Below are 13,756 nucleotides of genomic sequence, written 5' to 3'. Positions count from 1 at the left end.
TCCTCCACAGAGAGAAAGTGAGAAAAGAGACTTTCTAGTATATGTATCTTCCTTCCAGGTAGTGGATGTAAATAGAAAAATCCGTGTTCACCGGGCAATGATAAACAGTATATCTACATATAAAATTTAGTTAGGTTTTTTGTCCTTAATGTTCTCACAGCATTTCTTTACACTTAACTGTGAGTTTGCTAGAAAAGAATTGTTGTTTCCAGACTTATGTAAGGTCTCATTTGCTATTTTTTAAAAAAGTGATACTAACTTTTCCAGACGCATTGGTTCAAGCATGATCCTTGCTTTTTGTATCTAACTTGTGAAGAATAAAGGAGATTCTCCAGAAAAAGAGACACTAGACCTCCAAAATCCAGAGCTGAGGGTTTGCTCCTTGGAAGCTTGTTTGGGTTACTCTTGGTTCCTCTTTCTGGCAGTCTTTGGATAATATCCAGGACTCCTGGCTCTCAGGGTAGCAGATTCTAAGGAAAAAAATGCTCTGGTTCATCTGATCCAGCATACAACTACTGTAATGTGACTTTCTGCAGTAAATTTGAAGGCCTGCTTGAGCATAATGGATGAACTAAATACTCTGTTTGAAATCCTGAGTGTAGCAATGTTACAGTTTTGTATTGCTGTGGCCACAGCTGTGAGGGTCTCTCCATCTGCAGCAGGGGGTTTGCCTGCTGACCTCCAAATGGGAATTCCTTCTGCTCTGTGTAATCTCTTGTGTCACAACTCACAGTCTGAGGTGGCTCTGAGGGTCATATTTGCTGGTACTGCAGTGCTGCCAAGTGTGCAGTTCCTGATTCTGGTATCTTCTGTGGCACTGCAGTTGGGACCAGTCATGGTGGTCATCACATGAGGGTGTTCAGGGACTCAGGCTCTGTTGAGATGTGTTTTGTTTTGTTTGTCTTTTGACCAGAACCCCTTTCAGACCTGTCACTTGCAAATCTTCTACTCCTGCCTGTCAGGTACAGAAGTTCATTGTGACAGTAAATGTTCCTTCTGTGTCCCAAAGACCCCCCCAGATGAGTGTGTGAGTCAAAGTGTGTTCTGCCTGTACTCAGCCACAGCCTCTGAGGTGCAGCATCCACAGGATCAAGGGGCTCAGTTTGTGGAGAATCCTGTACACTCCATCAGCTGCTGAGTGACAGTTCTGTGAACATCACAATGAGTGGTGTGATGGGAAGGTCTGGAGGGGCTGTGGGGAATGTGGCACAGGGCTGAGGAAGGGCAGGCACAGGAAAAGGTGCATGGAAACAAACACCAGTTCTGCGTGTGTTCCTCCTTGTCCTACCAGCTGAGATTTTTCTCTTGTATTTCCAAAAGCCTCTTGTTTCTGTTAGCTGCCTCTTCTTTGTTGTGTAGGCTGTTCCTCTGTTGTGAAGCTATAAATGTGTCCAGCTGCTTGTTTGGGGGAATTAGGAAAAAGAGTGTCTCCACTCAAAGTAAACCATTCCCATAGGGAACTCTTGAGGTTCTTTGCTTTCCTTGCAGTTTTTGGCAACTGTGGGTGGCGTGGAATAAATTCGGGCTCAAAAACAGAATCTTCAGACAACAGTCAGTGACCTTTAGTGTCACAATGAAAAGTTGTGGGAAGGTCTTAAGTGTGAGCTGTGTCCTGTCATGGGCTAAGATGCCTCCTCCCAGAATTCTTCTTTCTCCTGGTGTGAGGAGAGAGTAAAGTTCAGCCTCTGTGTTTAGCATTTGTTTGACAGGATGCTCTCATGGAGAGTTTAAATTTAAAAGCATCCCCACACTTCACATTTTTATTTCTCTTTAGAATGGTACTGAAGTCAGTTTAGGATATTCTCTCTGCAGAAGCAGGAGATTCCAGTTATGCTGCAGTTGGTGCAGCAGTGCTGTAGAGGAGCACACTGGTAGGTGGCAATTACACCCATACATCTGTTGCTGCTTTCTTTTCATTTTATTTCTTTTATTCCTTTTTTTCCTCACCTACAAAACATGTGCTTTGAAAGAGTTTATTATGCTAATGCTGTATTATTCTTTATGCTGGCATGAACATGACTGAACCTTTCTGACATCAGCCTTGTTTGCTTTTGGATAAACCATGTTCACACAATCAGGAATGTGCTTTTGTTCTGTACCAAGCCAAGGATATATATGGTAGTGATATAATGTCAATTATTCTAGGAAGTTGCATTGAGGAAGAATTACTTGGGACCAAGTTGCTGTGTTGTATTCTGCAGCCTGAAGCTTTGTCTTGATAAATTTCCTTTAAAATAGGGCTGAGCTGATAGAAATTGTTGTAGGTAAATCAAGGCATCCCAGCTGGAAGTGCATGTGCTCTGCTGTGGGGTTTGGTGGAGGGAATTTCCAGGGCTGGGCAGATGCGGTGCCAGACCATTTCCGTGCGCTCAACAAGGCTGCAATCAAACCTTGGGAAGAACAAATTTTAGAGTATGTAGACCTTAGGGAGTGGTAATATTATTATTGTAGTTCTCCTATAAAATTGAAATTGAAAAATATTCAACACTCTAGCTAAGAAAACCTGCTTTCCTATGTGTTTTTCGGTAACATCTTCATTGCTAGAATTTGTGAGTACTGATTTTCCTCTTTTCTTTTTTTCTTTTTTTCTTTTTTCTTTCCAGCTTACTGAGGCAGGTTCAGGTATCAACTGCTTGGACTCCATGTGCTGCTTCTCAGATGGGGAAACAGCATGCACATCTGTTAGAAGAATGCTGGAACGACTAATGGGAAGGTGTAGCCCAACCCGGGTCAACAGGTGTGGCATTTCTCTCAATAGCCTTTGCTGCAGACGATTCTCCTATAAACTGGAACCCGATGAGCCTGCAGCAATAGATGTCTAGAAACCAGCTGCAGGTTTTGCTTATCTTAGTAGAAAATGCAACTCTTTATTGTACTTTTTTCATCCTAAAAGATTAGCTTCTTGTTTCTTTTTGAGTGGTTTCTTTTGGGATGGGGAGGGGAAAACCAGTTTTCGAAAGATTTCTGTTAAAGTGTTTAGTTTGGCTTTACAAGCTCTTGTGTTGTATCTATCGTAATTTCTCTTGATTTGTACATTCTTCTCTTTAGAAAATCAAGCCTTGCTCCTGTTTTTGTTTTCCTTTTTATGATTACTTTTTTGCCTTCACAAATCAGGAGTTGTTTGTAAAGTCGAAAGACTTTTCCCTTTGGTTCTTGATGTACAACCTCCAAATATTTACCTTGGAGCTTGCATTACTCCTGAAGGTATACAAAAGGCTCACATTCCCCCCCTTAAATCTAACTTCATTGTTAGGAGGAGAGCCTTTAAATCTTTCAGCCATTGATTGATATGAAGATGAAATATTTTTGTAGTATAACTTTTATAATCTATTTCTAAAATCAGAGTGATTGACAGAACAGAGTCTTCAGGTTCTAAGAATTTTCAATGTTTTTTGGGTTCCAGAAGGTATATTGTCAAAATCATGTGTGCCATTCCAAAGTATGTGCTAAATAAATCTTTCCTTCACAAATCACATGTGAAACAAATGTCAGTGGGGTGAAAGCATGTTGAGTAATTGAACATGTCTGCAGAGCAACATTGCTCTTGCAGTCAGCCCAACTGGAAGAGGAGCTCTACTGAATCCTCTCATGTGCCATCTCCCCATTTCCAAACAAAGAGGGATAGCAAACAAATATGGAAATATTTGGGGGTAGAAATAAAAATAGTCTTTTGTACATCGTAATCTCTGTCCCTGAATGATATCATGGTCCTTCATTGGTCAAAAGGCAAACCTGAAAACACTGAACTTCACACATTTTCAAGGAAACTCATTTTGTATTTGAAGAACTTTGTCTCTTTCAGTTAAAGGTTGTGATATCATTCATTGGGTATCAAATCTCGTGTGGGTAATTTACCCTGACAGCTTTGTCAGCTCTGATTCTGCCTTTAGGTATTGCCTGGTCTGTAGCTCATCTCTGTTGGAACTCTTGTGTTGAACACGGTGTCTGTGCTTTCAGTCAGTCTCTCTCTTCTGGCTTGCTTATGAAATTTATTCAATGTTTCTACAAATCTAGGGTATGAGTATGCAAGAAGTTTCATTCCATATGAAAAATGAACTGTTGCTATTAAGTACATTTTTAATTCAACCTTGGTGTGTAGAAAGCGGGCATGATGTGTAAAATAAACGGTTTAATAGAATTTTTAATCTACAAGGTGAGCATTTAATTGGTCTAAAAATCAACATTTTGGTAGCAGTTGCTCTAACTTTCTGGGGTGTTTTTCACTTCTCTGTAAAACTGTGCTTTCCAAATGAGGAATTTCTCATGCTAGTTTGTTTCACTTATTGTTATCTAATTAGGGCAGATTGTTAGTTAACAATTGCCTTAGTAACCTGTAGTCTTCTTATAAGGTAGGTATTCTGTGTTTTGTTTTCTGCAATGTATTTGCAGTTTTACAATTTTCTCTTTGTTCCACTCAAATTTTCTTTCCTTAAGAACTTAAAAATACTTATTGAAACTAACTCATATTTGACAGAATATTAAACAGTTTTTTCAAGACTGCTTTTTGTTAGGTTTCTTTTCTGCTTACCTCATGTAGTTTTCAGATGAAGTTCCATCTGGCCAAATTATTTTAGAGTTCTTAGAACATAGACATAAGGATTAATTTCAAGGAATATGCAAAACTATCTTGGTGCTACACTAAGGGCTTGAAGTTCTGTGGATTTTGCATCTGCCTCTGGTTGAAATTGCTCTGAACAATCTTCTAGTTTCACTTAAATTTATGTACAGTACAAATACAAGAGAGATTTTTTTAAAGTCAGTCATATTTATTTTCTCCAATGATTTCAGCTCCTTCCACTCAGTGTTGACAACCTGGTCTAAAAGTCAAGGGACCATTTTCTCCCTTAAACTTTTTTGCTAATATGAGAAAGTCTTTATTCATTTTTTAAAATTACTAATTGCTTAAATCACATGGAGCAGTTACAAGTTGTGAAATGCCAAAGGTACAACTAAGAAAACTGTTGGGTGATTTTAAAATTGTTCAGGCTTTGTTCATGAGCTTGAGCTGCTTTGTTTTTTACCTAAATCTCCAGAAGATTGTGCAGTCCCCAACAGGATGGTCTTTTGAGTACTTGTACTCTATAAAACAGCTAAGTATTCAACCAGGAAGTAGCTGCAAATTATTTTTGTTGATTGAAGTGATGCTGATGAATATGTTGTTTGTGCCAGTGCTGTAGAATGAAGAGCACTATTTTAAATAACATTGCTGTAGGCAGCTTGTGTTGTATTCTCTGCTCCTGATATTCTGTCAAATATGATATTCTGTCAAATATGATAACATGAAATCAAACCTTGTATCAAATTTTGATAAAAACTTTGATGAATCAAAGTGATACAAATGCTTGGAGTAGTGGGCCACAGGAATATAGTCTCTTGTGCTTAATTTACTGCTTGTAAAATGTATTTGAGAAGTATTTTCTATAACTTCATTAGCCAGTTAGAATATAAAATGTGTGGTGTGGTATGTTAAAATGCATTTTGTCTGTCTGTTCCATTAAATTGTCTGTTGACTTGTCAGTCACTAAAATATTAAGAATGCTGGATCACATACATCACTTGTACAGTAGGAATCATTGCTGAATTGTTGGGTCTCCCATTAGTGGTTCTTGTGTCAAGGCACTGGATGGAACAGTTCTAAAGAAACAGCAGATTTCTGACAGAGCCTAATTTGGAGGATAAGCTCGTTGTGTTTTTTATTTCCTGCCTTCCAAACTTTTTCAGCTTTTCCCATACCGTCCTAGAATGCTGTGCAGCCAAGAACAGGATTTCTTCCCAAGCAGTAATCAAGAGAAAGACATTGTGAGACCCCTCTGAGTCAGCAGCTGTGACAGCAGGGGTGGTTCCCTGATGTTTTGAAGTGTAAGAGGAAGGGATGGAACAGGTTCCTGGCTGTAGATAAGTTTTGCCTCCCCCAGGCTCAGGCAGTGTGGAGGTTTCCTGCTGGGACACGGCTGTGCTGGGTTCCCAGGTTGGCTGTGTGCTCCACAGGGCTCTGCTGGAGCAGCCTCATGGTGCCTCTGTGCACAGGCAGCATTCCCAGCCTCCTGAGGCACAGCACTAGAACTTCAGCTGCAAAATAGGCATAAAAACCTCTGGTTGTTTTAATTTAGAGTGATGGAAAAATAGCTGTAGCTGTGTGCTGATTACACAGCAAGCATGAATTGGCCTCTGTTTCCAAAGGTCTGAATGAACTGCAGGTACCTACATGAAATTAGTGCATTAGTCCTTTAAAGAGGTAAATTTGCCTGCTCTTGTAACACTTCTATCTTTTGCTCTCATAGACTTTTCTCCTCACCTCCCAGTACAAATACAAGTTCCCAGTCAGCCAAACTTTTTTTTTATTGTTACTTTAGATCATGGAGTTCAACGGATCCCTTCTATGCCAACGACAGGAGCATCTTGACTCTCTCCACAATGGACTCAGCCACTTGCTGACAGGGACATTTTTGAATGCCTTGTGGAAGCCCTGTGGTGCTCACACACCTGTAGCAGGTGCTGAGGCGAGCTCAGTGTCCGGCGCTGCCCTAGGAAAGCCCAGAGGACTCCTGAGTCCAGGCAGGGCTTGTCTGGCCTGGCAAAATCTGCACTGCAATTGCTTCCAGGATTTTTTCTAATTATATCTACAAATTGCTAAATAAGTTTTTGGTTTTTTGGGTTTTTTTTAAGGAATGCTTTTACCTCTGACCATTTGATCCTTTTTGTTGCTGTATGAGCAGATTGGAATCCTACATTAAATACTGGAGATGTCCCTATAGGGCAATGACAGAAATCTTTCTCCTCCCAAATTAGAGTGATCCAATTTGAATCAATTTGAATCTGCGCAATTAAACTTTTAAAAGTTGTGTTTTTAATGACAACCCTTCCTTTTAAACACACATTCATTTTGAGCTGTCTTGCAGATGCTATCTTAGCAGTTTGCAAATCAATTTTGTTACTTCTGTGGACAGTTACTGTATTCTATAAGCAATCAGTTTAGTAATTTTTGAGAGTTAAACGCAATTCAAATATTTATGCTGGTGTATGAGTGGCTAATATATTAGCCATTGCTTTGAAAAACACTTAACTATGACAAATCAGCAATTTGGAATAATAAGGGATATAACAGCTCACTGTTCTCCTAAAGTACAATTCAGAAACCAGTCATCTTTTATTATGCCCTGTATGTTTTGTTAACAGTTCTGGATCCTGACATGGAAAAATTTGTTAAGAATTGGCAGATTGAGCAGAAGTCTCACTAGCATAAATTTTTGAATCATTAATCCTTTTAAAGTTGGGGAATTTTTGCATGTTTTGTTCTTTTTCATGTATTTATATTCGGTCACGTTGTACTTTGAAGATATAATTAATGCTTAATTATCTTCGTCTATCGGAAGGATCCGAGACCTTGATGGCAATGTTTTGATACCTAAGTATGCCAATAAAAACAAATTGCACAGTTGGAGCTCTGGGTGGTGCATCCTGCAGGTGCCTCCCTGTCCCAGTACAGACCTGTCTGCATGATGGGGGCTGGGGAGCAGCAACATTTCACTGTTCCCTCAGCCAGGGTGGCTGAACCCACTGCTTGTCCTGGGATGTGGGAGATGAAGTGGAGGTGCCTTAGAACAGAGCTGTTCATGGCTGGGGACTGGGAAAAGTGCTGCTGCTCCAGGACACCCTCTTTTGTCACCTCTGACAGTGACATCCCATCAATAACTGGAATACTTGTCCTGTCGGACAGTTAAAAGTGTAAAGATCCATCTTAAAATTAGCTCTGGGTGAAAACTGTAAATCTGGGCTGCTGCAAACCTGGCTGACTGTAACTGGGCTGCTGCCAGGAGAGTGTCATCCCAAATTCACTGAGCAAAGGAACAGGTCCCGCTTTCCAGGGATCACATCCTTCAGATGTTCCTTACCTATAACCAGCTCTGCTGTTCATTTTCCTGCCCATGACTTTAACTGGGATTATTTCACCTCTCCTCTTAGAGCTTTGTTTTTTGCATTAGTGCCTGGCAGCTTCTCTCAGACCTGAAGGCTGTAGGTACCGTGGAGTTTACAAGATCTCAGTGCTCAAGGCAACATCTGCCTAGGAAAGAAATGGTCATTGCAACTTCATTGTTAAATTTCTAGTGACTTGAACTTGCAGCACACAAGGGATTTTTCCCACTGTTACAGGTAAAGATCAGTTCAGAAATTAAGAAGCTTTAAAAATAAATTACGAGACAAGAAGAAGGAACAAAATACAGCAAACTTTCCTTCTAAATGAGTGTTTAATTCAGCATTCATAGTGCATTTTTGTATCGTGTCTTCAGATGCCTGAGTGCAGTGAAGCTTGAGGCTGAAAATGTCAGTGTGCACTAGATCCCCCCAGCGAGTGCCCAGGGGATGAAGAAACACTAAAATTGAGCCTTGTCTTCTCATGCAGCAGGTATGAACATGTGACTAACCCCACTGCATGGGGCTGAACACCTGGATCCAGCTGGAGAGGCAATAATCCATCCAGTCCCCTCCAGATCTGCAGTAGTAGCAAAATACACTTAATTTTCACCAATTCCTCTAACTTCCTTTATATTTCATATCTATCTTAAACCTGGGTTTAAAATAGTAATTTTCTTCCTAGTAGTTTCTTTTCCTAGGAGTCTTCATGCTGCCATGGATACCTAGGAAATACAGAATTATTTACTACTCTAATCAGATATCTGCTGTTTAGCTGTATTTTCCACCTCAACCAGAGTGTTTCACCTTTCAGCAGTGCTTGTCTGTGTCAGGCACAGCATTGTCCTGTCAGTGTGTGTGACCGTGTGCCCTCATCCATCCATGTGGTTCGTGTGTCCTGCCCTGAGCCTGTTCCTTGTGTGAGGGGAGCAGCCCCACTCCAAGCATTTCCACTGGCCCAGCTCTGTGGGTGATGTATTTTGGCTTTTACCACACCAGTGTGTTGAGTAGATTTGCACAAAAGCAGCACAGTCATGTATTTGAAGAGTAATTTGCACTCATGATGTGTTTCTTTAAAACCTTCCATCTCCTCTCCTCCCTTTCCCCCTGCTTTCCCTTTTCCCAGTGTTTGTAAGGTTACCGAAGAAACTTGCATTTAAACAATTCAGGAAGGACTTAAGAATCCATCCCTCGGCCAAGGTATATTTTTCTATTTGCAGTAAATCTAAGTCAGTAATGTCTCATTGAGTAAGAGCATAGATGTGGTTTGCTTGAGGACAGACTTTTTGGTGTGAAAAATATTTTGTGTGGAAGTCACCGGGGTTTTGTGTTGATATCACAAATCTTTTAAAAATGCTCCTATTCAAGGAAGAAAGATTTTGTGTATTTCTTTGATAGCTGAAGTGTAGGAGCCAGTTCACTGTGCCCTGGGCACAGTGCAGACTCCTTTATGAGGGAAACTGAAAAATCCAGTTAAAAATTCAGTGTAATGCTGGCATTGACCCCCCACTGCAAATGTGAATGAGTGGGGGAGGCTTTGCTATGGGGAGGAAAAGTTTTATTATTTACCTTTTAGCCTTGAAATCCCTAAAAGCCTGTAGCAGATGTTTGTAGTTCAAAGCAAGAGCAGTGTGCACTCACTTTACTGTGCAGTGTCCATGAGGAAGCACCTTCTCCATGGGATCATGTTCTCTGCAGGTCAGTTCTGCCTCTGGGAAAAACAGGGTTTGGTTTTGTTACTTAGGAAAATTTTAGTTGCCAAACTCATGCTTTTAAGAGGATGCAGTGGAAAAAAACCTGAGATGTTCTGAATTGGTACAAAAAATAAAATGTAAATATTCTGTTTAAAAACACTCTGTATTTTTTAAGATTAGAGCAGGGAAGGGGGAACAGAAGCTTCCAAGGAAGGAATGCTGAAAACTTTGGTTTTTCATTTTCAGAAAGATTTGAGAAAAGCTTATGCAACTTAGAATGCATATTAAGCACCTATAATTTCTTATAGGAATAAAATATTATTTTCTAGTGCTAGAAGTGTCTCAAAGCTGCAGCCTAAATTATTTTTCACAGTTCTATCTGCTATTGCTGTACTTCTAAATATGTGATTTTGGTGAAATTCAGTCTTCCAAAGTGCTCAAGCAAAATGTGCTTTTGAACTACTTATTTTGAGGTTTTTTTTTTTTTTTTTTTTGGTGTAGAATCCCTAATACCTCACCATTGTCACTGCCCTCACCACTGCTTTTTTACACAGATTGTTACACAGATGTCACTGCTTAAAGGAGCCGTTCCTAGAGCTGGGCAAACCTTTCACCAGGGCCTCATTTTAGCCTTTATCCCGTTCCTAAGTTATTTCCCAGCCAGACTCTCTGCTTTGCAGCTCTGGGCTGGGATTTTTTTCTGCAAATGTTTTTATTGTTGGTTGTTTCACACGTTCCCTGCTTCTGTTGTTTGTTCTCCGTGGCACGGTTTGGTTTCTGCTCTGCTTTGGAGCAGGAGCAGGGCCGGGGTGCGGGGATGCTCTGGCAGCTCCTGGATGTGCCAGGGAGGTGCCAGGGACGTGCCAGGCTTCTGCTTCCTATGGGTTTCTCTCTCCCTTCAGCTCAGTGCTGCTCCCAAGGCGTCAGGACTGGCTCAGAGCCCTCAGAGCCGTGTGTGCTGCCAGGGCCGCCTGCAGTGCTGCTCCTCCGGGGACCTTTGCTGTCACCGCCCGGCTCCGTGTCCCCCAGGGGGGAAGAGCTCCGCGGGACACGGGGACAGAAACGCGCAGCTCCCGCAGGCTCAGAGCGACGCTTGGCTTGGCTGGAAGAGACCCCGGCGGGCACCTCCTGGCCTGGGGCTTTATTCATCTCTCCTCAGCAGTCTTCAAGGAAATTACTTCAAACTGCAGCAGGTTCTCACCCTTTTTACATTTTGACAACAGGATGAAAGATGATCTGTGGAGCATGCAGTTGAAAAGGGTTAAAAATGAGGCGCACCTTGCTCCAGGAGGATCTTAATTTGTATCTCAAAGAATATATTTTTACAATTCCTAGTTGCAGTCCTCATGACAGATTTCAGCGTTTATGTATACAAAAATCACAAATCATCATCTAGACTCCTGTTTTTTCACTGAAGAGGGATTGAGCTTGCTTCTTTAAAGGAAAAAACAAATGGTTTCATCTCTGCAAGTACCTTTTAAAAGCTGTTGATCCTTAATTTTAGGCAGATTAGGGGTGTTGCCTACTGGAAATGAGCAATAAGTAATACAAAGAATTTTGGACCTCTGACACTGTGGCTGCCTCATGTTATTTTTGCTCCTTTGACAGCGAGGCTGTGTGCTTGCTCCTTGTACAGCTTGGTCAGTAGTTGTTTTGAAAATGGTTTATGAAAATTATATTTATTAAATAAAATTTTCACTTCTAGCTGAGTCATTGTTTTAATTATGTAACTGGTAGAGGAAAAGATGGCAGAGCAAAATCAGGCTTGCTGCACCCTGGCCCACGAACAGTCAGGAGCAGGGCTGGAGAGAAATCACCAGCAAGAACAAGAAAACAAACCTGGGCCGCTCCCCACACAATTCCTACAGTCCCCTCATCTCACCCTCCCAGGTTCCTCACCCTAATTTGATTTATCCCTCAGACTCCTGCCAGTTGTCCTCTGAACACTGAAAAAGGCTTGAAATTGTATATTCCACAAACACAGAGCTGAGTTTAGAAAAGACACAGCTGCAGTTTCATGCAACACATTCAAATTGCATTTAGGCAGCTTTTGCTGACAATTCCAGAAGCTGGGTGTTGAGTTTTCTGCCAGTTTAAATGGTCAGACTTGGGCCTGAGGTACAGGTGCCTACTTAGGAGCAAAAGTCTTGGTGTTTATTTTCTGCAGATACTTCTGCTTTAGTACACGTTGGTACTAAACCAGCTTCATATTTACAAACCTAAGGCCTATTTTTGATAGATGAAATTACAATTATAGCAAGTATTTAATGGTGTGGTCAACTGCTGGAGAGCTCAGAGGCCTGCAGGGCATCACTGGTATTTGTTTAAAAGCCAACCCAGACAATTTACCATCCTCAAATAAAATCTACAGAGACTTCCGGCAACGTTATTTAAATAAAAGTGTGAATGACAAAAGTTTATTAAATGCACTCTTAAAAAAAATTATATCTTTCTTAAATAAGGATGTCTCAGTACAGATTTCATTGTAAAACAGTTTTGAGGCAAGTCATAAGTTACCTATTAACAGGTTGATCAATGAGGAGTGGCTTTACTGCTGTACTTGAGGCAGAGCTGAGCCACTGCAGTGTGTGGTGTCTTCCTCCACAAGCTGGGGCATCAGCTCCAGGTGGGACTTGTAAACATTGGGAACAAGCAACAGGCAAGGTGGAGGAGCAGCTTTTAGATTTTTTTTCCCCCACCCAAAAGAAAGACTTGCCCTGAACTGTACTTTACGCAGAACACATGTATTCCATGCTTTTTTTTTCCCCCACTCCCTAAAAGCACATTCCAGAAATAAGTTTTACAAATAATACACTGAAACAATGCAGTACAAACCTCAGTCATGGCAATTTCACTGGAGCTTTATTGCCTCTGTTGGTAATGAGAGGGATTGTAAGAAGTTACATTTTGAACTTACAGAGATATGTAAATGACGGGTTTTTACTAAATATAATCTCAAGATTAAGTGTTTTATATCAGGGCACTTCTAATTTTGTACATATTTTAATGTATAAAAACAGTTTACAAACTTGATGTTTGCCTTCTTTTTTTTTTCTTGACATTTGGCAAAATTAAATCAATCCATTTGCGGGGAGATCATCAAATTGAAGACATAAGCACTTACGAATTAAAGCAATCCAAGTAAGCAACTGGCTGCATTCTTAAAAAAAAAAAAAAAAAACAAAAAAAAACCAAAAAACAACCCCACACAGATATAAAGGAAAAAGCCACATGGCCACATCCGAGCACGTTTCAATACAAAATATTCCCTGTAACCAGGCATTTTGTCCTTAGAACAACACCCTGTTAAATCAATGTTTCTTTCAACTTCAGTCATTTTGAAAAACTTTTAAGATGCCATGATAGCACAAATAACCCTTTTCTGCAACATAATTAGTCAAAGTTTTTATGTATTTCTTTATAATTACACAGTAATTATAAGCATGTAGTACCAAACTGATGACAACACTATTTTGTTGGAAAGATCTTGCATTCAAAAGGAAGAGTCTCTAAAACACCACGGCATTTTGCCATTGCCCAACCCCAGACTTTTTTGAGGGACAAGTCTGCATTGGGATGAAAAGCAGGTCAGTTCTCCTCTCCAAGCACAGCATACTTGAACTAATCAATCTGAAACAGTACCAAAACCCTCAAGACAGAAAACAGCACGCAGAGATAACCTTGTCGAGCTTTTTTTTTCCACCCCACCCACCCCATAATTTCAAGTCCCCATTTTTATTTACACAAAACTGAGAAAGGAAATACTGAAAGCAGCAAAACACACAGTTTTTGGCATAGCCAATTGCAGTAGCTGGAGAAAGTCTGCAATGTTTTTGAGGAATTGTATTTTTGGAATAAATGCACAACTGGATTTGCCAAAAGGGCACTGCTGTAAGGGGAGCCAGCCTTAAGGTCAACTGCACAGAGTACAAATAAAAATTTTACCTGTTTAATAGTCAATTTTTCTTTAAAATACTTTTAGCATCTGCATAAAATCGTGCTGCAGTCTAGTGCAAGTACCAGTGACTCATCTCAAGAATAATTCTTGCCTTATCAGGGCACTATTTAGAGCATGGACTTCAACCCCCTCTTCTCACTTGTAAGTATGGTCTGTCTCCTCTCCTGGAGCTCGTTCTTTCCAGCTTGTTTTC

At 40.6% G+C, this 13,756-nt stretch overlaps 1 protein-coding gene across 14 annotated transcripts in view; it reads left to right on the top strand.

Annotated features, from left to right (window-relative positions):
- Positions 1 to 11,309, top strand: part of ATP11B (ATPase phospholipid transporting 11B (putative)) — a 65,982-nt gene extending 54,673 nt beyond the window's left edge. For 2 of the 14 annotated variants that reach the window (XM_066556393.1, XM_066556390.1), the window contains 2 exons: positions 2,604 to 2,737; positions 9,038 to 11,309. In XM_066556393.1, coding sequence (XP_066412490.1) covers positions 2,604 to 2,737; positions 9,038 to 9,071 — 168 coding nt within the window. In that variant the 3' untranslated portion in view covers positions 9,072 to 11,309. Of the gene's footprint in view, positions 1 to 1,774; positions 1,872 to 2,603 lie in introns of all 14 variants that reach the window. The other 12 variants (XM_066556391.1, XM_066556389.1, XM_066556386.1 and 9 more) reach the window with 9 other exon arrangements.
- The last annotated feature ends 2,447 nt before the right edge of the window (positions 11,310 to 13,756 follow it).

Source organism: Molothrus aeneus, chromosome 10, assembly GCF_037042795.1.
Source record: "Molothrus aeneus isolate 106 chromosome 10, BPBGC_Maene_1.0, whole genome shotgun sequence".
NCBI classification, from domain to species: domain Eukaryota; kingdom Metazoa; phylum Chordata; class Aves; order Passeriformes; family Icteridae; genus Molothrus; species Molothrus aeneus.
The sequence above is the reverse complement of the archived record's forward strand: the minus strand, read 5'-3'. Positions and strand labels throughout refer to the sequence as shown.